This window comes from Gavia stellata, unplaced genomic scaffold (assembly GCF_030936135.1).
Source record: "Gavia stellata isolate bGavSte3 unplaced genomic scaffold, bGavSte3.hap2 HAP2_SCAFFOLD_1206, whole genome shotgun sequence".
NCBI lineage: Eukaryota > Metazoa > Chordata > Aves > Gaviiformes > Gaviidae > Gavia > Gavia stellata.
In genome coordinates, this window is record NW_026776345.1 from 1 (window position 1) to 20,479 (window position 20,479).

General features: G+C 67.8%; 1 protein-coding gene across 1 annotated transcript; it reads left to right on the top strand.

Moving 5' to 3' along the window:
- Window positions 1-306: 306 nt before the first annotated feature.
- LOC132320923 (kinesin heavy chain-like) lies at window positions 307-19,167 on the top strand. Its single transcript, XM_059834565.1, has 19 exons — window positions 307-456; window positions 3,689-3,776; window positions 4,241-4,314; window positions 4,413-4,517; window positions 4,612-4,660; window positions 5,392-5,447; window positions 5,557-5,644; window positions 6,524-6,648; window positions 7,343-7,447; window positions 7,553-7,701; window positions 9,712-9,860; window positions 10,824-11,023; window positions 11,296-11,364; window positions 12,189-12,395; window positions 14,068-14,214; window positions 15,636-15,824; window positions 16,957-17,074; window positions 17,525-17,592; window positions 19,054-19,167. The coding sequence occupies exons 1-19, from the start codon at window positions 328-330 to the stop codon at window positions 19,165-19,167; spliced, it is 2,229 nt and encodes a 742-aa protein (XP_059690548.1). The 5' UTR covers window positions 307-327.
- Window positions 19,168-20,479: the final 1,312 nt, after the last annotated feature.

The window sequence follows — 20,479 nt, forward strand, 5'->3', positions numbered from 1 at the left end:
TCATCCCTGGGTACCACCCAGCATCCCGAGCAGCATCCTGCATCCCTGGGTACCACCCAGCATCCCGCATCCTGAGCAGCATCCCGCATCCCGGGTACCACCCAGCATCCCGCATCCCGAGCAGCATCCCGCATCCCGGGTACCACCCAGCATCCCGGGCAGCATCCCGCATCCCGGGTACCACTTGACCCTGAGATTGTAACCAGCCTCCCTGGGGCCCACCCGTATTCCCGGGTGACATCCCACACCCGCCGGTAGCAGCACCCCCCTCTCCGAGCCCCCCCCCCCCAAACCTCTTCTCGCCGCCCCCCCCGGCCCCCCCCCGCCATGGCCGAGCCCAGCACCGAGTGCAGCATCAAGGTCCTGTGCCGGTTCCGGCCCCTCAACCAGGCGGAGATCCTGCGGGGGGATAAATTCCTGCCCGTCTTCCAGGGCGACGACAGCGTGGTGGTGGGGGTGAGTGCGGGGGGGGGGCACGGGGACCCCCCCAGGCTCGGGGGGGCCGGGGGGGGGGGCACAGCCGGAGGGAGGAGGGGGCGACCTGCCGGGGGGGAGGAGGGGGGGCACAGCCGGAGGGAGGAGGGGGGGGGGGGACCTGCGGGGGGGGGGGGGGTGACCTGGGGGGGGGTGACAGTAAGCTGGGGGGGGGGGCAGAGCCTGTTTGGGGGGGGTGGGGGGTCGCCCTGGGTGTGGCCGGTAGCTCTGGTGCCCAAATGGGCCCAGCCCCCCTCCCGGGGCGTTTCCCCTGCCCCCCCTCCACATGCCCCTCCCTTACCCCCCCCCCCCCCCCCATTGCTTTTCTAACGTTCCCGGCACTCCCAGTCTCCCCCAGTCCGCCCAGTGCCGGGGCGGGGGGGGGGGGGGGGTTGTTTACAATGAGCGGAGACGCCCTGACCCCCGGGGGGGGGCACGATCGGGCCCCGAGGGCAGCACCGGGGTGGGGGGGGATTTGCCGCAGATCCTGCCCCCCCCAACCCCGCTGCGGCCCGGCCCTTTGTCAGGGGGTGAAGGCGGGGGGGGGTCAGGGACGGCGGCCAAGCGCCCCAATATAAGCCCCCCCCCCCATAACGCCCCCCCCCGGGTACGAGGGGGTTCTCCTGCACGGAGGGCCCCTCCCGGCCTGGGCACCCCGGCCCTGAGGTGGGGGGGGCCCGGGAAAGGTGGGGGGGGTCCTTGGGGTGGGGGCAACGGGGTTCCCCGGGGGGGCAGTGGCGCGGGGCGGGGGGGCTGTGCCGGCTCCGTGGGTGGTGGTGTGTCGCTGTGCGGTTGTGCCGGCGCAATGCGGGGTGTTGCGTGGGGCGGTTGTGCGGCGGGGGGGGGGGGGGGAGGGTGAGCAGCGGGGGCTGCGTGGGGTGGTTGTGCGTGGGGTGGGTGCGTGGGGTGGTTGTGCGTGGGGGGGGGGGGTGCGGGGGGGGGGTGCGTGACCGTCGGCGGTGGGGCGGTTGTGCCTGCGCCGTGCTGCAGCGGTTGCGGGGGGCCGGGGGGGGCGGCGGTGTGGGGCGGGATGGTGTCACCGGCTGTCCCCGTGGCGCTGTGTCCCCGTGGCCGTGTGTCCCCGCGGTGGCTGCGGCGGTTCAGCACCGGGGCCTGGACAGCTCCCGGCCGCGGGGGGGCGGGGGGGAGCGGGGTGGGGGTGTCTGGGGGGACTGGGTGTCTATGGGGGTCTGTGGGAGCCTATGGGGGGGCTGGGAGGTACGGGGGGGCTGAGGGGGCTGGGGGGGGGCTACGAGGATCTATGAGGGTCTATGGGGGTCTATGGGGAGGTATGGGGGTCTATGGGGGGGCTGAGCGGTCTATTGGGGCCTATGGGGGTGTATGGGGAGGTGGGAGTCTATGGGGGTGTATGGGGGGGCTGAGGGGTCGGGGGGGGCTATGGGGGTCTATGGGGGAGTTGAGGGATCTATGGGGTGTATGGGGGGTGCATGGCGAGGCTGCGGGATTATGGAGGTGTATGGGGAGTGTATGGGGGGGCTGGGGGTCTATGGGGTGTATGGGGGGCTGAGGGGTCTGTTGGGGGCTATGGGGGTGTATGGGGGGCTGAGGGGTCTGGGGGGGCTATGGGGGTCTATGGGGGAGTTGAGGGATCTATGGGGTGTATGGGGGTGCATGGCGAGGCTGCAGCATTATGGAGGTGTATGGGGAGTGTATGGGGGGGCTGGGGGTCTATGGGGTGTATGGGGGGCTGAGGGGTCTGTTGGGGGCTATGGGGGTGTATGGGGGGCTGAGGGGTCTGGGGGGGCTATGGGGGTCTATGGGGGAGTTGAGGGATCTATGGGGTGTATGGGGGTGCATGGCGAGGCTGCAGCATTATGGAGGTGTATGGGGAGTGTAGGGGGGGGCTGGGGGTCTATGGGGTGTATGGGGGGCTGAGGGGTCTGTTGGGGGCTATGGGGATGTATGGGGGGCTGAGGGGTCTGGGGGGGCTATGGGGGTCTATGGGGGAGTTGAGGGATCTATGGGGTGGGGGGGTACGTGGCGAGGCTGCGGCATTATGGAGGTGTATGGGGAGTGTATGGGGGGGCTGGGGGTCTATGGGGTGTATGGGGGGCTGAGGGGTCTGGGGGGGCTATGGGGGAGTTGAGTGATCTATGGGGTGTATGGGGGTGCATGGCGAGTCTGCGGGACTGTGGAGGTGTATGGGGAGTGTATGGGGGCTGGGGTCTAAGGGGGCCTATGGGGGCCTATAGTGGGGCTGGGGGGTCTATTGGTCTGGGGGGGGGCTTGGATATATGGGGGTGTATGGGGCTGTATGGGGGGTTGGCGATCTATGGGGCTCTATGGGGAGGTGAGGTGTCTATGGGCGTCTATGGGGGTCTATGGGACTGTATGGGAGATCTGGGGGTCTAAGGGGGTGTACGGAGGGGCTGAGGGGTCTATGGGGGTGTATGGGGAGATTGGGGGCCTATGGGGACCTATGGGGGGGCTGAGAGTCTATGGGGGTGTATGGAGCTGTATGGCGAGCCTGTGAGCCTATGGGGCTGTACGGGGAGTATATGGGGCTGTACGGGGAGTCGGGGGGTCTAGGAGGGTATATGGGGGTCTGAGGGTATATGGGGGTATATGTGTGAAGTCCATGGGGGGGGTGTGGGGAGTGTATTGGGGATCTGGGGCGTATGTGGATATTGGGGGGCTGGGGGGGGTGTATAGGGTCTGGAGTACGTGGGAGTGTATGGGGCATATATGGGGTTCTGGGGTATAGGGGGTGGTAAATGGGGGGCTAGGGGAGGTGTGGGCCTAAGGGGCTGAGGGGATTATGGGGGCCTGGGGGGGCCTGGGGGCTGGGAGTGTAATGGGGTACATGGGGGAGCCTCAGGTGCTCGGTGGGGGGCTTGGGCTTTATGGGGGGAGCTTATATGGGGGGGGGGTGTCTGAGGATGTATATGGGGGGATGGGGGTCTGAGAGGGAGCCCATGGGGGGTGTAGGGGGTGGCAGCGAAAGGGGGGCTGGGGGTACAGGGGGAAGTCGGGGGGGACATGGGTGTATTGGGGGGGGCCATGGGATTTGGGGGGACAGGGGGTATGAAGGGATCGGGGCTGTGTGAGAGGCCCCCTGCAACCTCCCGCCTCCCTTACTGGGATTCGCTGGAACTTACTGGTCCCCCCGCAAGGGGACCCCTGAGGCCGGCACAGCCCCCAGCACCTTGTGGGGGGTCTCTCCTGGCCACTGACCCCCACGTCCCCCCCCCAGGGCAAGCCCTATGTCTTTGACCGCGTCTTCCCCCCCAACACCACCCAGGAGCAGGTCTACCACGCCTGTGCCATGCAGATCGTCAAGGGTGAGGGCCGGGGATTTGGGGGGCCCTGGGGGCGCCCGAGGGGGTCCTAGCCGGGGGACCCTCCTCCAAGGACACCCAGATCCATGGGGACATTGGGGGGGGGGTGGGAGGTGTCAGGGGTGGGGTTGGGGGTGGCGCTGGCAGGGGGAGATGCACAGGGGGTCCTTGGGGGTGTCCAGCAGGTCTTGGGGTCTCTGCAGGACTTTGGGGGGGCTCTGCAATCTCCAGGGGCTCTGGGGGGTATCGGTGAGGTCTTTTGGGGTGTCTCAGGGGTCCTTGGGCATCGCTGGGGGTCCTGGGGGTGATCTGACCTCCAGGGGGGGCGGGACTCAGGGAGCCCTTGGGGTCTCAGGGGCGTCCCTCGGGGTTTAGGGGGGCTATGAGGTCCCTGAGGGTCCTGGGAGTCCTCGGGGGTTCCTGGGGGTCCCTGAGGGGCCCCCGCCCACCCTCACCCCTCCCCACAGACGTGCTGGCCGGGTACAACGGCACCATCTTCGCCTACGGGCAGACGTCATCAGGCAAGACCCACACCATGGAGGTGAGGGGGTCGGGGGGGGCTTCGGGGGGGGGGGGCTCAGCACCCCCTGGGCCCTGGCACCCCCCTGGGTGCTCATCACCCCTCCTACCCCCCCCCAGGGGAAGCTGCACGACCCCCAGCAGATGGGCATCATCCCGCGCATTGCCCAGGACATCTTCAACCACATCTACTCCATGGACGAGAACCTCGAGTTCCACATCAAGGTGGGGACTGGGAGCACTGGGAGCACTGGGAGCACTGGGAGGTCGGGTCCTGACCCCCACACACACCCTGACACCCCCAATTCCCTCCTACCAGGTTTCTTACTTTGAAATTTATCTGGACAAGATTCGGGACCTGCTGGACAGTGAGTGGGGGGGCACTGGGAGATAGTGGGTGGGTATTGGGGTGCATTGGGGCCACTGAGAAGCTTGGAGGCACTGGGGAGCACTGGGAGGCACTGGGTGGGTACTGGGGAACCCTGGGAGTCGGTGGAAGGGTATGGGGGAGCACTGGGAGGCACTGGGTGGGTACTGGGGAACCCTGGGAGTCAGTGGAAGGGTATGGGGGAGCACTGGGAGGCACTGGGTGGGTACTGGGGAGCCCTGGGAGTCAGTGGAAGGGTATGGGGGAGCACTGGGAGGCACTGGGTGGGTACTGGGGAGCCCTGGGAGTCAGTGGAAGGGTATGGGGGAGCACTGGGAGGCACTGGGTGGGTACTGGGGAGCCCTGGGAGTCAGTGGAAGGGTATGGGGGAGCACTGGGAGGCACTGGGTGGGTACTGGGGAGCCCTGGGAGTCAGTGGAAGGGTATGGGGGAGCACTGGGAGGCACTGGGTGGGTACTGGGGAGCCCTGGGAGTCAGTGGAAGGGTATGGGGGAGCACTGGGAGGCACTGGGTTGGGTACTGGGGAGCCCTGGGAGTCAGTGGAAGGGTATGGGGGAGCACTGGGAGGCACTGGGTGGGTACTGGGGAGCCCTGGGAGTCAGTGGAAGGGTATGGGGGAGCACTGGGAGGCACTGGGTGGGTACTGGGAGCTCCTAGGGCATGTTGGTGGGTCACCACCCCCCAGCCCCCTCACCCCGTGTCCCCCCCCAGTGACCAAGACCAACCTGTCGGTGCACGAGGACAAGAACCGGGTTCCCTACGTCAAGGTGAGGAGCGGCTCAGGGGGTCCCTTGGGTGGGGGACCCCACGGGGCACCCCTGGAGTGGGGGCTGGGGCAGACCCCCCAAGCTCACCCCCCCCACCCTGCACCCCCAGGGTTGCACCGAGCGCTTTGTCTCCAGCCCCGAGGAGATCCTGGACGTGATCGATGAGGGGAAATCCAACCGGCACGTGGCTGTCACCAGTGAGCACCCTGGGGACATGGGGACACGGGGGGCTGGGTGACGGGGGGCACGGGGCGGGGGGCTATGGGGTGCCCATCCCCCCTGTGCAGGGTACTGTGGAGTGTCTGGGGTGCTGGGTGGTTCCGGGGCACCATGGGGCTCCCTGGGGTGCTGTAGGGGTCATTGGGGTACCATGGGGGTCCCTGGGGTGCTGGGGGGTCTCTGGGGCACTGTGGGGGTCCCTGGGGTGCTGTAGGAGTCATTGGGGTGTCATGGGGGTCTCTGGGGCATTGGGGGGTCCCTGGGGTGCTGCAGAGGTCATTGGGGCACCATGGGGATCCCTGGGGTGCTGGGGGAGACCTGGGGCACTGTGGGGTTCCCTGGGGTGCTGTAGGGTCTCTGGAGTGCTGTAGAGGTCATTGGGGCACCATGGGGTTCCCTGAGGTATTGTGGGGGTCCCTGGGGTGCTGTTGGGTCTCTGGGGTGCTGTAGGAGTCATTGGGGTGCCATGGGGATCCCTGGGGTGCTGGGGGGGACCTGGGGCACTGTGGGGGTGTGTGGGGTGCTGTAGGAGTCATTGGGGCACCATGGGGGTCTCTAGGGCATTGGGGGGTCCCTGGGGTGCTGCAGAGGACATTGGGGTGCCATGGGGATCCCTGGGGTATTGTGGGGGTCCTGGGGTGCTATAGGGACCTTGGGGTGCTGTAGAGGTCATTGGGGCACCGTGGGGTTCCCTGGGCCATCATGGGCTCACTGGGGCATTGTGGGGTCCCTGGAGAGCAGTGGGGGACCCCTGGGGCACCGTGGGGTCTCTGGGGCATTGTGGGGTGCTGCGGGGGTCCCGCGGGGGTCCCCGGCGGCCGGAGGCGTGGGTGTGCAGCTTCTCCCCGTGCCCACAGACATGAACGAGCACAGCTCCCGCAGCCACAGCATCTTCCTCATCAACATCAAGCAGGAGAACGTGGAGACGGAGCAGAAGCTCAGCGGGAAGCTCTACCTGGTCGACCTGGCCGGGAGCGAGAAGGTCGGGGGGACCCCGGCTCTGAGGGACCCTGGGGGGGGGGGCTTGGGCTGGGGAGGTGCTGGGTGGGGGTCTCTGGGGGGCCCTGGGCTGGGGTCTGTGGGATTGGGGGGGCGTCTCTGGGGGACTTTGCATGGAGGATGTCCCCAAGGAGGACGTTGGGAGGGTGGGGGCCTTGAGGAGGTCCATGGGCTGTGGGACATTGGGGTTAGGGGTCTGGGGTGGGGGTCTTTGGGGGGCCCTGGGCTGGGGTCTGTGGGATTGGGCAGGGTCTCTGGGGGACTTTGGGTAGAGGATGTCCCCAAGGGGGACATTGGGAGGGTGGGGGCCTTGGGGTGGGCTGTGGGCTGTGGGACATTGGGGTTAGGGGTCTGGGGTGAGGGTCTTTGGGGGGCCCTGGGCTGGGGTCTGTGGGATTGGGGGGCTCTCTGGGGGACTTTGGGTAGAGGATGTCCCCAAGGGGGACATTGGGAGGGTGGGGGCCTTGGGGAGGTCCATTGGCTGTGGGACATTGGGGTTAGGGGTCTTCAGGCTGGGGTGGGGGTCTTTGGATGAAGGGTGTCTGGAGTGGGGGTCTCTGAGGGTCTACTGGCTGGTGGCATCCTTGGGTTTGGGGGTCTTGGGGATGTCCCTGGGGTGGGGGTCCCTGGGGTATGGGTGGCCCCCGGGGGGGTCTCTGAGCTGCCCGGCCCCACAGGTCAGCAAGACGGGGGCTGAGGGGGCCGTGCTGGATGAGGCCAAGAACATCAACAAGTCACTGTCGGCGCTGGGCAATGTCATCTCAGCCCTGGCCGAGGGCACGGTGAGAGCCCGCGCGTCCCCCCCCGCCAGCCCCCCGCCCGCCTGCTCCACCCCAGGGACCCTGGGGCTGGGGGGGCCCCTCTGAGCCCCGTGCCCCCCCCCGCAGAAGGCCTACGTGCCCTACCGGGACAGCAAGATGACGCGGATCCTGCAGGACTCGCTGGGGGGGAACTGCCGCACCACCATGTTCATCTGCTGCTCCCCCTCCAGCTACAACGACGCCGAGACCAAGTCCACCCTCATGTTCGGGCAGAGGTGGGGAGGGGGCCGGGGGAGTTGGGGTGCCTCTGCACCCCTCTGCACCTCAGCTGCGCCCCAACCGCACCCCGTGCACCCGTTGGGTCCCCACTGCACCCCAAGAGCACCCCAATTGCACCCCAACAGCACCCTACACACCCATTGCACCCCAATTGCGCCCCAACAGCACCCTCTGCACCCATTGCACCCCAACTGCACCCCACGTACCCATTGCACCGTTACTGCACCCCAACTGCACCCTATGCATCCATTGCACCCCAACAGCACCCCAGCTGCATCCCAACAGCACCCTATGCACCCTTTGCACCCCAATTGCACCCCAACAGCACCCTATGCACCCATTGCACCCCAACTGCACCCCAACTAAACCCCAGCTGCACCCCAACAGCACCCTATGCACCCTTTGCACCCCAGCTGCACCTCAACAGCACCCTATGCACCCATTGCACCCTAACTGCACCCCAGGCACCCTTTGCACCCCAACTTCATCCCAGCTGTATCCCATGCACTCTTTGCACCCTAAATTTACCCCAACAGCACCCTATGCACCCATTGCACCCCAACTGCACCACAACGGTACCCCTATGCACCTATTGCACCCCAATTGCACCCCAACAGCACCCCATGCACCCATTGCACCCCAACTGCACTCCATGCACCCATGCACCTCAACTGCACCCCAAGAGCACCCCATGCACCCCAACTGCACCCTATGCACCCATTGCACCCCAACTGCACCCCAACTAAACCCCAGCTGCACCCCAACAGCACCCTATGCACCCTTTGCACCCCAGTTGCACCCAAACAGCACCCCAAGCACCCATTGCACCCCAACTGCAGCCCAACTGCAGTCCATGCCCCTATTGCACCCCAGTTGCATCCCAGCAGCACCCATTGAACCCAAACAGCACCCCATGCACTCATTGCACCCCAAATGCACCCCAGCAGTACCCATTGTGCCCCAACAGCACCCCAGCAGCACCCATTGCACCCCAACCGCACCCCATGCCCCCGTTGCACCCCAACTGCACCCCAGCAGCACCCATTGCACCCCAACTGCACCCCATGCACTCATTGCACCCGAACTGCACCCCAGCAGCACCCATTGCACCCCAACCACACCCCATGCACTCATTGCACCCCAACTGCACCCCAGCAGCACTCATTGCACCCCAACCACACCCCATGCACTCATTGCACCCCAACTGCACCCCAGCAGCACCCATTGCACCCCAACCACACCCCATGCACTCATTGCACCCCAAATGCACCCCAGCAGCACTCATTGCACCCCAACTGCACCCCATGCACTCATTGCACCCCAACTGCACCCCAGCAGCACCCATTGCACCCAAACTGCACCCCATGCACTCATTGCACCCGAACTGCACCCCAGCAGCACCCATTGCACCCCAACTGCACCCCATGCACTCATTGCACCCCAAATGCACCCCAGCAGCACTCATTGCACCCCAACCACCCCCCATGCACTCATTGCACCCCAACTGCACCCCAGCAGCACCCATTGCACCCAAACTGCACCCCATGCACTCATTGCACCCCAAATGCACCCCAGCAGCACCCATTGCACCCAAACTGCACCCCATGCACTCATTGCACCCCAAATGCACCCCAGCAGCACCCAGTGCACCCCAACTGCACCCCATGCACTCATTGCACCCCAAATGCACCCCAGCAGCACCCATTGCACCCCAACTGCACCCATTGCGCCCCAACTGCACCCCAGCAGCACCCATTGCACCCCACCCGCACCCTTGCACCCATGCACCACGACAGCACCCCCTGCACCCAGCCGGGCCACCGCGACCCCCCCCCAATGGCGGGGGGCTGCATCGGGGGTCCCCAACCCGGGTGGGGAGTGGGGGGGGCCGGGGGGCCCGGAGGTGGGGGTCCCTGCGGTGGGCACCCCGGGGGGGGGCCCCGGGGGATGCTGCCCGGGGAGGGGGAGCCGGGGAGGGCCCCGTTGAGGGGTGCCCCCCCCCCCAGGGCCAAGACCATCAAGAACACGGCGTCGGTGAACCTGGAGCTGACGGCGGAGCAGTGGAAGAAGAAGTACGAGAAGGAGAAGGAGAAGAACAAGGCGCTGAAGGAGACCGTCGGGAAGCTGGAGGCCGAGCTGAGCCGCTGGCGGAGCGGTGAGGGGGGACCCCGGCCTCCGGGAGGGGACCCCAGTGTCCAGGAGGGGACCCTGGTATCTGGGAGGGGACCCCAGCATCTGGGAGAGGACCCCGGTGTCTGGGAGGGGACCCCACCATCTGGGAGGGGACCCCAGTGTCCGGGAGGGGACCCCGCCATCTGGGAGAGGACCCCGGCCTCCGGGAGGGGACCCCGGTGTCCAGGAGGGGACCCCACTATCTGGGAGGGGACCCCAGCATCCAGGAGGGGACCCTGGTATCTGGGAGGGGATCCCGGCATCTGGGAGAAGACCCCGGCCTCCGGGAGGGGACCCCAGTGTCCGGGAGGGGACCCCGCCATCTGGGAGGGGACCCCAGTGTCCGGGAGGGGACCCCGGTGTCCAGGAGGGGACCCCACTATCTGGGAGGGGGCCCCAGTGTCCAGGAGGGGACCCCACTATCTGGGAGGGGACCCCAGCATCCAAGAGGGGACCCCAGCATCCGGGAGGGGATCCCAGTGTCCGGGAGGGGACCCCGCCATTTGGGAGGGGTCCCCAGTGTCCAGAAGGGGACCCTGCCATCTGAGAGGGGACCCCGGCCTCCGGGAGGGGACGCCGGTGTCCGGGAGGGGACCCCACTATCTGGGAGGGGACCCCAGCATCCAGGAGGGGACCCCACTATCTGGGAGGGGATCCCGGCATCTGGGAGAAGACCCCGGCCTCCGGGAGGGGACCCCAGTGTCCGGGAGGGGACCCTGGTATCTGGGAGGGGACCCCACCATCTGGGAGGGGACCCCAGCATCCAGGAGGGGACCCCGGTGTCCAGGAGGGGACCCCACTATCTGGGAGGGGACTCCAGTGTCCAGGAGGAGACCCCACTATCTGGGAGGGGACCCCAGCGTCCGCGAGGGGACCCCGGCCTCTGGGAGGGGACCCCACCCGTCCCCTCGGCGCCAAGGTGGGGAAACTGAGGCCGTGTCTCCAGGGGAGGCCGTACCCGAGACGGAGCAGCTGAGCGGGGCCGAGGCGGAGGCCGGGACGGGTGAGGGGACGGGGACGGGACCCGCTGGCGAGACCCCCCTCCTCAACGACAACAGCTCCTCCATCGTCATCCACATCTCCGACGAGGAGCGCCGCAAGTACGAGGAGGAGATCCGCAAGCTCTACAAGCAGCTGGATGACAAGGTGGGGACCCCCCCCCCCAGACCCCTCCCCGCGTCCCCGGGGGACCCCCAAAGACCCCTCTAGACCTGCTGGGACCCCCCAGGACCCCCAAGACTCCCCAGGACCCTTGGGGACCTCCCAGTCCCCCCAGCATCCCCCAGGACCCTCAGCACCCCAGGACCCCCGGGACCTCCTGGCAGCCTCCAGGACGCCCCGAGACCCCCCCGAGACCCCCCCCGCCGCCCCCAGCCCCTCGGGGCCGGCCGGCACGGACCCTCCCGCCCTCCCTCCAGGACGATGAGATCAACCAGCAGAGCCAAATCATGGAGAAGCTCAAGCAACAGATGCTGGAGCAGGAGGAGGTGAGGGGCCCACCCCTGCCCCCCCCCAGCCCCCATGTCCCCCCACGTCTGACTGAACCCCTAACCTCACCCCGCTGGGAGCCAGGACTGGTCCCTCTGGGCCCCCACCCAGATCCCCTGGGACCCCCTTGGACCCCTCTGGGATCCCCACCCTGATCACTTGGACCCCTCTACCCTGAGCCCCTGGGACACCCCAATCTGGCCCCTGGGACCCCCACCCTGACCTCACTGGGACCTCTCTGGGATCCCCACTATGACCCCTGGGACCCCCACCCTGACCTCACTGGGACCTCTCTGGGATCCCCACTATGACCCCTGGGACCCCTACCCTGACCCCCTGGACTCCTCTGGGACCCCCGCTATGACCCATGGGACCCCCACCCTGACCCCCTGGACTCCTCTGGGACCCTTACCCTCACCCTGAGATCCCACCACCCTGGATCCCTGGGACTCCTCTGGACCCCACCACCCTGAGCCCCTGGGTCCCTTCTAGGACCCCCACCCTGACCCCTGGGATGACTCTGGGACCCTCACCCAGACTCCTGAGACCCCTCCACCCTGAGTTCCTGGCACCCTCCAACCCGACCCTGTCATAAGTGCTCTGGGACCCCCACCCTGACCCCTGGGACTATGCTGGGACCCCCATCCTGACCCCCTTGACCCCGCTTGGACCCCCATCCTGAGCCCCTGGACCCCTCCACCCTGAGCCCCTGGGACCCCCCAACCTGACCCTGCTGGAACCCCCCTGGACCCCTCCACCCTGACCCCTTGGGACCCCTCTGGGACACCTACCCTGACCCCCCGGACCCCTCTGGGCCCCCCAGGTGCTGGCGGCAGCCCGGGGGGGTGGGGAGACAGCGCGGCGGGAGCTGGCGGCGCTGCGTGCGGAGCACGGGGCGGCCCGGGCCGAGGTGGCCGAGGTGCTGGCGGCACTGGAGGAGCTGGCACGCAGCTACGACCGCAAGGCGCAGGAGGCCGAGGACACCGGCCGCCACAACCGCCGGCTGGCCGACGAGCTGGCCCGCACCGAGGTGACCCCCCCGGGACCCCCGGCTGCGATCCCCGGCAGGCACCCAACTGGGAACCCCACTACGACCCTACTGGGAACCCCCATGGGCACCCAACTGGGATCCCTACTGGGAGCCCCACTAGACCTCACTGGGAACCTCAAAGTGGCTCCTCAACTGGGAACCCCACTACGACCCTACTGGGAATCCCCATGGGCACCCAACTGGGATCCCAACTGGGAGCCCCACTAGACCTCACTGGGAACCCCAAAGTGGCTCCTCAACTGGGAACCCCACTACGACCCTACTGGGAATCCCCATGGGCACCCAACTGGGATCCCTACTGGGAGCCCCACTAGACCTCACTGGGAACCTCAAAGTGGCTCCTCAACTGGGAACCCCACTACGACCCTACTGGGAATCCCCATGGGCACCCAACTGGGATCCCAACTGGGAGCCCCACTAGACCTCACTGGGAACCCCAAAGTGGCTCCTCAACTGGGAACCCCACTACGACCCTACTGGGAATCCCCATGGGCACCCAACTGGGATCCCTACTGGGAGCCCCACTAGACCTCACTGGGAACCTCAAAGTGGCTCCTCAACTGGGAACCCCACTACGACCCTACTGGGAACCCCCATGGGCACCCAACTGGGATCTCTACTGGGAGCCCCCACTGGGACCTTATTGGGAACCCCAATTGCCAGCCCAACTGGGATCTCTACTGGGCCCAACTGGGATCTCTACTGGCGTCCCCACTAGACCCCACTGGGCTTGCCAAACTGGTTCCTCAACTGGGAACCCCACTAGGGCCCTACTGGGAACCCCCATGGGCACCCAACTGGGATCTCTACTGGATCCCCAAAGTGGCTTCTCAACTGGGAACCCCACTGGGAAACCTACTGGTGACCTTCAGTGTCCCACTGGGGCCTCACTGGGAACCTTGACTGGCAAATGGGACCCAGACCAGGAACCAGCTGGGACCCCCATCAGCACCCCAACTGGGGTCCCTCCAAACTGGGACCCCCACACCAGGGCCCCAGGACCACACTGGGATCCCACAGATGGGACCCCCAGGTTCAAACCAGACCCAAACTGGGACCCCCATCTGCTGAACCAGAAACCTCCAGAGCCCGGTCCCCCAGGTCCAAACTGGGACTCCCAGACCCAAACTGGGATGCTCTGGGCCAGGGATCCCCTGAAACAGAAGCTCAGACCTGGGAGCCCACTAAACCCCAAACCAGCCCCCAAAGAGGGGGAACCCCCCCAAACTAGACCCCAAAGAGGGGGACCCTCCCACACACCCCTCAAACCCAACCCCAAAGAGGGGGAACCCCCCCAAAACCAGACCCCAAAGAGGGACAAACCCCCCCAAACCAGACCACAAACTGGGAGACTCTCCCTTTAAACTGGGGTGCCAGACTGGGCGCTCCGGGGGGACCAAGAGCAGCACCCTATGGGTGGAGCGGGTGGGATCTTGGGGTGTCAGGGAGGGGGTGCTGGGGCGGGGGGTGCTGGGGGGGTGCTGGGGGTGCCACGGCACAGGGTGCCGGGGGATGCCAGGGGTGCCAGGGTAGGGGGGTGCTGGGGGTGCCGGGGATGCCAGGGCAGGGGGTGTCAGGGTGGGGGGTGCCAGGGGGGTGCTGGGGGTGTCGAGGTGGGGTGTCGTGGTGCCAGGCCGTGCCGTGCCCGCAGGCGACGACGCTGTCGCTGGAGACGGAGCTGCAGCGGGTGCGGGAGCTCGGGGGGCAGCAGCGCAAGCGGGCGGCCGAGGTGCTCAACGGGCTGATGAAGGACCTGAGCGAGTTCAGCCTCATCGTGGGCAACGGCGAGATCAAGCTGGTGAGGGGGGGCACCCCTGCCAGGCTGCGCCCATGGGTGCATGCTGCGCCCGTGCCGTGCCATGCCAGGCTGCACCCGTTCATGCATGCTGTGCCCGTGCCATGCCAGGCTGCGCCCATGGGTGCATGCTGTGCCCATGCCATGCCATGCCAGGCTGCACCCATTCATGCATGCTGTGCTCGTGCCGTGCCAGGCTGCGCCCATGGGTGCATGCTGTGCCCATGCCATGCCATGCCAGGCTGCACCCATTCATGCATGCTGTGCTCGTGCCGTGCCAGGCTGCGCCCATGGGTGCATGTTGTGCCCATGCCGTGCCGTGCCAGGCTGCACCCATGGGTGGGATGTGCCTGTGCCATGCTTTACCTGCGCCGTGCCATGCTGTACCCATGTGCGTGACATGCCCGTGACATGCTGTGCCTGTGCTGTGCCACACCATGCTGGCCCCATGTGCGGGATGTGCCCATGCCATGCCGTGCCCATGCCATGCCCTTACCTCGCCTGTTCCGTGCCATACCCATGTGTGTCGTGCCCATTCCATGCTGTGCCTGTGCCATGCCACACTGTGCTGTGTCCATGACATGCCTATGCCATGCTGTGCCCACGGTACCCACGTGCATGATGTGCCCCTGCCGTACCCACGGTGTGCCATACCCATGTGTGTGCCACTCCAGTGCCGCGCTGTACCCACACCATGCTGTATTCATACGCGTGGCGTTCCGTGCCCCTGCCGTGCCATACCCATGTGTGTGCCATGCGCATGCCACACATGCCCATCTGCGTGCCATGCCCATGCCACACCATGCCCATGCCATGCCGTGCATCTGCAGTGCCCATGCCACGTCACACCCACGTGTGTGCCATACCTGTGCTGTGCCATGCTGCTGTGCCGTGCTGACCTGTGCGCCGTGCCATACCCACGTGTGTGCTGTGCCTATGCCATGTGCATGCCATGTCGTGCCATACCCATACGTGTGCCATACCCACACCCTGCCATGCCTGTGCTGTGCTGACCTGCATGCCGTGCCGTACCCACATGCATGCCGTACCCATGCCATGCTATAGCCATGTGTGGTATGTGCCCATGCCACGCCGTGCCATGCCCATGCCGTGCTATAGCCACGCTGAGCCATACTCTGCTGTGCCATGCCATGCCATGCCCATGCCCATGCCACGCCCTACCCACGTGTGTGCCATACTCATGCCGCGCCATACCCATGCCATACCATACTATGCCATGCTGTGCCCGTGCCCTTGCCATGCTGACCCGCGTGCCTTGCCATACCCATGTGCACGCTGCGCCCGTGCTGTGCCATACCCATGTGCGGCACATGCCCATGCCACGCCGTGCCCATGCCATGCCCCGCCATGCTATGCCATGCCATGCCATGCCCGTGCCGTGCTGACCCGTGTGCCGTGCCCAGCCGGTGGAGGTGAGCGGGGCCATCGAGGAGGAGTTCACCGTCGCTCGGCTCTACATCAGCAAGATCAAGTCGGAGGTGAAGTCGGTGGTGAAGCGGTGCCGGCAGCTGGAGAACCTGCAGGTGGAGTGCCACCGCAAGATGGAGGTGACTGGGCGCGAGCTCTCCTCCTGCCAGCTCCTCATCTCTCAGGTGGGCTGGGGACGGGGACGGGGGACACCCTGGGGCTGCCACCACCGGGCACCTCCAGGGAGCGATACCACTGCCGTGGTGACCGGCGGGTTTGGTGACCCCATGGTTACGTGGCCCTGTGGTTTGGTGAACCTGAGGTCTAGAGGCCCTCGGGTTTGGTGGCGCCAGGGATCGGTGGCCCCAGGGTTTGGTGGCCTTGGGGTTTGGTGGCCCTGAGGTTTGGTGGCCCTGAGCTTTGGTGACCCCAGGGTTTGGTGGCCCCAGGGTTTGGTGATCCTGAGCATTGGTGGCCCCAGGGTTTGGTGACTCCAGGGTCTGGTGACTCTGGGCTTTGGTGGCCCCAGGGTTTCGTAGCCCCAGGGTTTGGTGGCCCTGGGGTGACTCTGGGCTTTGGTGGCCCCAGGGTTTGGTGACCCTGAGGTTTGGTGGCTCCAAGTTTTGGTGGCCCCGCGGTTTGGTGGCCCCAGGGTTTGGTGGCCCCGCAGTTTGATGACCCTGAGGTTTGGTGACCCTGAGGTTTGGTGGCCCTGGGGTTTGGTGGCCCCAGAGTTTGGTGGCCCCAGGGTTTGGTGACCCTGGGGTTTGGTGGCCCCGAGCTTTGGTAGCCCAAGGGTTTGGTGGCCCAGCAGTTTGGTGTCCCTGAGGTTTGGTAGCCCTGGGGTTTGGTGGCCCGAGGATTTGGTGACCCTGAGGTTTAGTGTCCCCGAGGTTTCGTGCCCCCAGGGTTTGGTGGCCCCAGGGTTTGGTGACCCCGTGGTTTAGTGACCCTGGGGTTTGGTGACTCTGGGCTTTGGTGGCCCCAGGGTTTGGTGACTCTGAGCCTTGGTGACCCCAGTGTTTGGTAGCCCCAGGGTTTGTTGACCCTGAGGTTAGGTGGCTCCGAGTTTTGGTGGCCCCAGGGTTTGGTGGCCCCACGGTTTGGTGACCCTGAGGTTTGGTGGCCCTGAGGTTTGGTGGCCCTGGGGTTTGGTGACCCCAGGTTTTGGTAGCCCCAGGGTTTGGTAGCCCCAGGGTTTGGTGGCCCCAGGGTTTGGCAACGCCAGCGTTTGGTGATGGGGTGGCCCTGGGGGTGGCGGGGGGCGGTGGCCGTGTGCCCCCAGCCGGGGGGCGGTGGCTGAGGCTGGTCCCGCAGCACGAGGCGAAGATCCGCTCGCTGACGGAGTACATGCAGACGGTGGAGCTGAAGAAGCGGCACCTGGAGGAGTCCTACGATGCCCTGAGCGAGGAGCTGGCGCGGCTGCAGGCCCAGGGTGCGGCGGGCTGGGGGGGCTCGGGGGGGCTCGGGGGGCATGGAGGGGCTTGGGGGACTTGGGGGACTTGGGGGGTGAGGGTCCAGCTGAACTTGGGGGGCTGGGGAGTATGGAGTGGCTGGGGGGTACCGGGGCGGCTTGGGGGGCCGGGGGGCATGGAGGGGGCTTGGGCTCTGGGAGGGCATGGCCTGGGGGGGCTGGGGGGGGCTGGGGGGGCTGAGGGGGTCACGGTGGGGGGTCCGGGTGCTGGGAGGGCATGGAGGGGGTCAGGGCGCTGGGGGCATGGCAGGGTTTGGGGCTGGGGGGCATAGGGGGGGCTTGGGGGGCTGGGAGGGCATGGCCGGAGGGCTGGAGGGGCTCAGGGGCCCGGGGGGTCACAGTGGGATTTGGGGGGCCGGGGGGGGGGGGGGTCCCTGGTTCGTCCCCCCAACGCGAGCTCCGGCCCCGCAGAGACGGCGCAGGGGGTGGCGCGGAAGGAGCGGGAGCAGGATGCGACCCAGGACACCGACGAGGTCAAGGTGAGAGGGTGCTGGGGGGGGTGGGGCAGGGCACCCCTGGGAGTCCAGGGTCCCTGAGGGGTGCAGGGGCGCAGGGGAGGGCCAGTTGGGGGTCCTTAGGGTGTGTGGGGGGGTCCTAGAGGTGGGGTGGGGGTCCTTGGGGTGCTGGGGAGGCTGGAGGGTGCTGGGTGATGCTGGGGATCTGGGGCGTGCTGGGGGGTGCTGGGGAGGTTGGGGCGTGGTGGGGGTCCCCAGGAGGTGTTGGGGTCCCAGGGGGCCACTGGGGGTCCCCAGGGGACATTGGGGTCTTGGGGGTGCCGGGGGTCCCTGAGAGGCATTGGGGTCCCCAGCGGGTGTTGGGGTACGGGGGGTGCTGGGGGGCGCTGGGGGTCACCGGGAGGCGTTGGGATCCCTGGGGGGCATTGGGGTGCGGGGGGGTGCTGGGGGGCGCTGGGGGTCCCCGGGGCGTGTTGGGGTCCCCGGGGGGCATTGGGGTCCCTGGAGGGTGATTGGGGGTGCCAGGGATCCCCAGGAGGCGTTGGGGTCCCCAGCGGATATTGGGGTGCGGGGGGTGCTGGGGGGCGCTGGGGGTCCCCAGGAGCTGTTGGGGTCCCCGGGGGTGCTGGGGACCGCTAGGGGTCCCCGAGGGGTGTTGGGGTGTGGGGGGTGCTGGGGGGTGCTGGGGGTCCCCAGGGGCCGTTGGGGTCCTGGGGGTGATTGGGGTCCCCAGTGGATATTGGGGTACGGGGGGGTGCTGGGGAGTGCTGGGGGTCCCCAGGGGGAGTTGGGGTCCCCGGGGGGTGTTGGGGTGCAGGGGGTGCTGGGGGGCGCTGGGGGTCCCCAGGGGGGGTGTTGGGGTCCCCGGGGGGCATTGGGGTCCCTGGAGGGTGATTGGGGGTGCCAGGGATCCCCGGGAGGCGTTGGGGTCCCCGGCGGATATTGGGGTGCGGGGGGTGCTGGGGGGCGCTGGGGGTCCCCAGGAGCTGTTGGGGTCCCTGGGGGGTGCTGGGGGGCGCTGGGGGTCCCCGAGGGGTGTTGGGGTGTGGGGGGTGCTGGGGGGTGCTGGGGGTCCCCAGGGGCCGTTGGGGTCCTGGGGGTGATTGGGGGTCCCCAGCGGATATTGGGGTACGGGGGGTGCTGGGGAGTGCTGGGGGTCCCCAGGGGGAGTTGGGGTCCCCGGGGGGTGTTGGGGTGCAGGGGGTGCTGAGGGGGCGCTGGGGGTCCCCGGGGGGTGTTGGGGTCCCCGGGGGGCATTGGGGTCCCTGGAGGGTGATTGGGGGTGCCAGGGATCCCCGGGAGGCGTTGGGGTCCCCGGCGGATATTGGGGTGCGGGGGGTGCTGGGGGGGCGCTGGGGGTCCCCAGGAGCTGTTGGGGTCCCTGGGGGGTGCTGGGGGGCGCTGGGGGTCCCCGGGGGGTGTTGGGGTCCCCCGGGGGTGTTGGGGTGCGGGGTGCCGTGCCCGGGCTGAGGGCGGTGGGTGCAGAAGGCGCTGGAGCTGCAGCTGGAGAGCCAGCGCGAGGCGCAGCACAAGCAGTTGGCGCGGCTGCGGGACGAGGTCAACGAGCGGCAGAAAACCATCGACGAGCTGCGGGAGTGAGTGGCCCCGGCCCCGCTGCCGTCCCCGTCCCCAACCCCACGGCCGTCCTGTCCACCCAACCCCCACAGCCGTCCCCGTCCCCAACCCCACGGCCGTCCTGTCCCCAACCCCACTGCTGTCCTCATTCCCAACCCCACTGCTGTCCCTGTCACCAACCCCACGGCCGTCCTGTCCCCAACCCCACGGCTGTCCCTGTCCCCATCCCCAACCCCACGGCTGTCCCTGTCCCCAACCCCACAGCCGTCCCCGTCCCCAACCCCACGGCTGTCCCCATCCCCCAACCCCCACAGCCGTCCCCCGTCCCCAACCCCCGCTGCCGTCCTGTCCCCAACCCCACGGCCGTCCTGTCCCCAAACCTACTGCCGTCCCTGTCCCCGTCCCCAATCCCGCTGCCGTCCCCTGTCCCCAACCCCACGGCCGTCCCGTCCTCAACCCCGTGGCCGTCCCATCCCCAACCTCACGGCTGTCCCCGTCCCCAACCCCCACAGCCATCCTGTCCCAACCCCGCTGCCATCCTTGTCCCCAACCCCGCTGCCGTCCTGTCCCCAACCCCACTGCTGTCCCCATCCCAACCCCACTGCTGTCCCCATCCCCAACCCCACAGCCGTCCTGTCCCCAACCCTGCTGCCGTCCCTGTCCCCATCCCCAACCCGCTGCTGTCCCCATCCCCAACCCCACAGCCATCCTGTCCCCAACCCCGCTGCTGTCCCCATCCCCAACCCCGCTGCCATCCTTGTCCCCAACCCGCGCTGCCGTCCTGTCCCCAACCCCACTGCTGTCCCCATCCCCCAACCCCCACAGTTTTCCCTGTCCCCAACCCCACAGCCATCCTGTCCCCAGCCCCGCTTGCCATCCCTCATCCCCAACCCCACAGCCGTCCTGTCCCCAACCCTGCTGCCATCCCTGTCCCCGTCCCCAACCCCGCTGCTGTCCTCGTTCCCAACCCCACAGCCGTCCTGTCCCCCAACCCCGCTGCCGTCTGTGTCCCCAACCCCGCTGCCGTCCTGTCCCCAACTTTGACCCTGACCCTGACCCCATCCCTGACTCCAACCCCATCCGTAACCCCGTCCCCGTCCCCGACCCTGACCTCAACCCTGACCCTGTCCCTGCCCCTGTCCCTGCCCCTGTCCCTGCCCCTGTCCCTGCCCCTGACCCCAGCCTCAACCCCCATCCCTGTCCCCCAACCCCTGACCCTGTCCCCAACCCTGACCCCGTCCCTGACCCCGTCCCCGTCCCCGTCCCCGACCCTGACCTCAACCCTGACCCTGTCCCCAACCCTGACCCCCATCCCTGACCCCATCCCCGTCCCCGT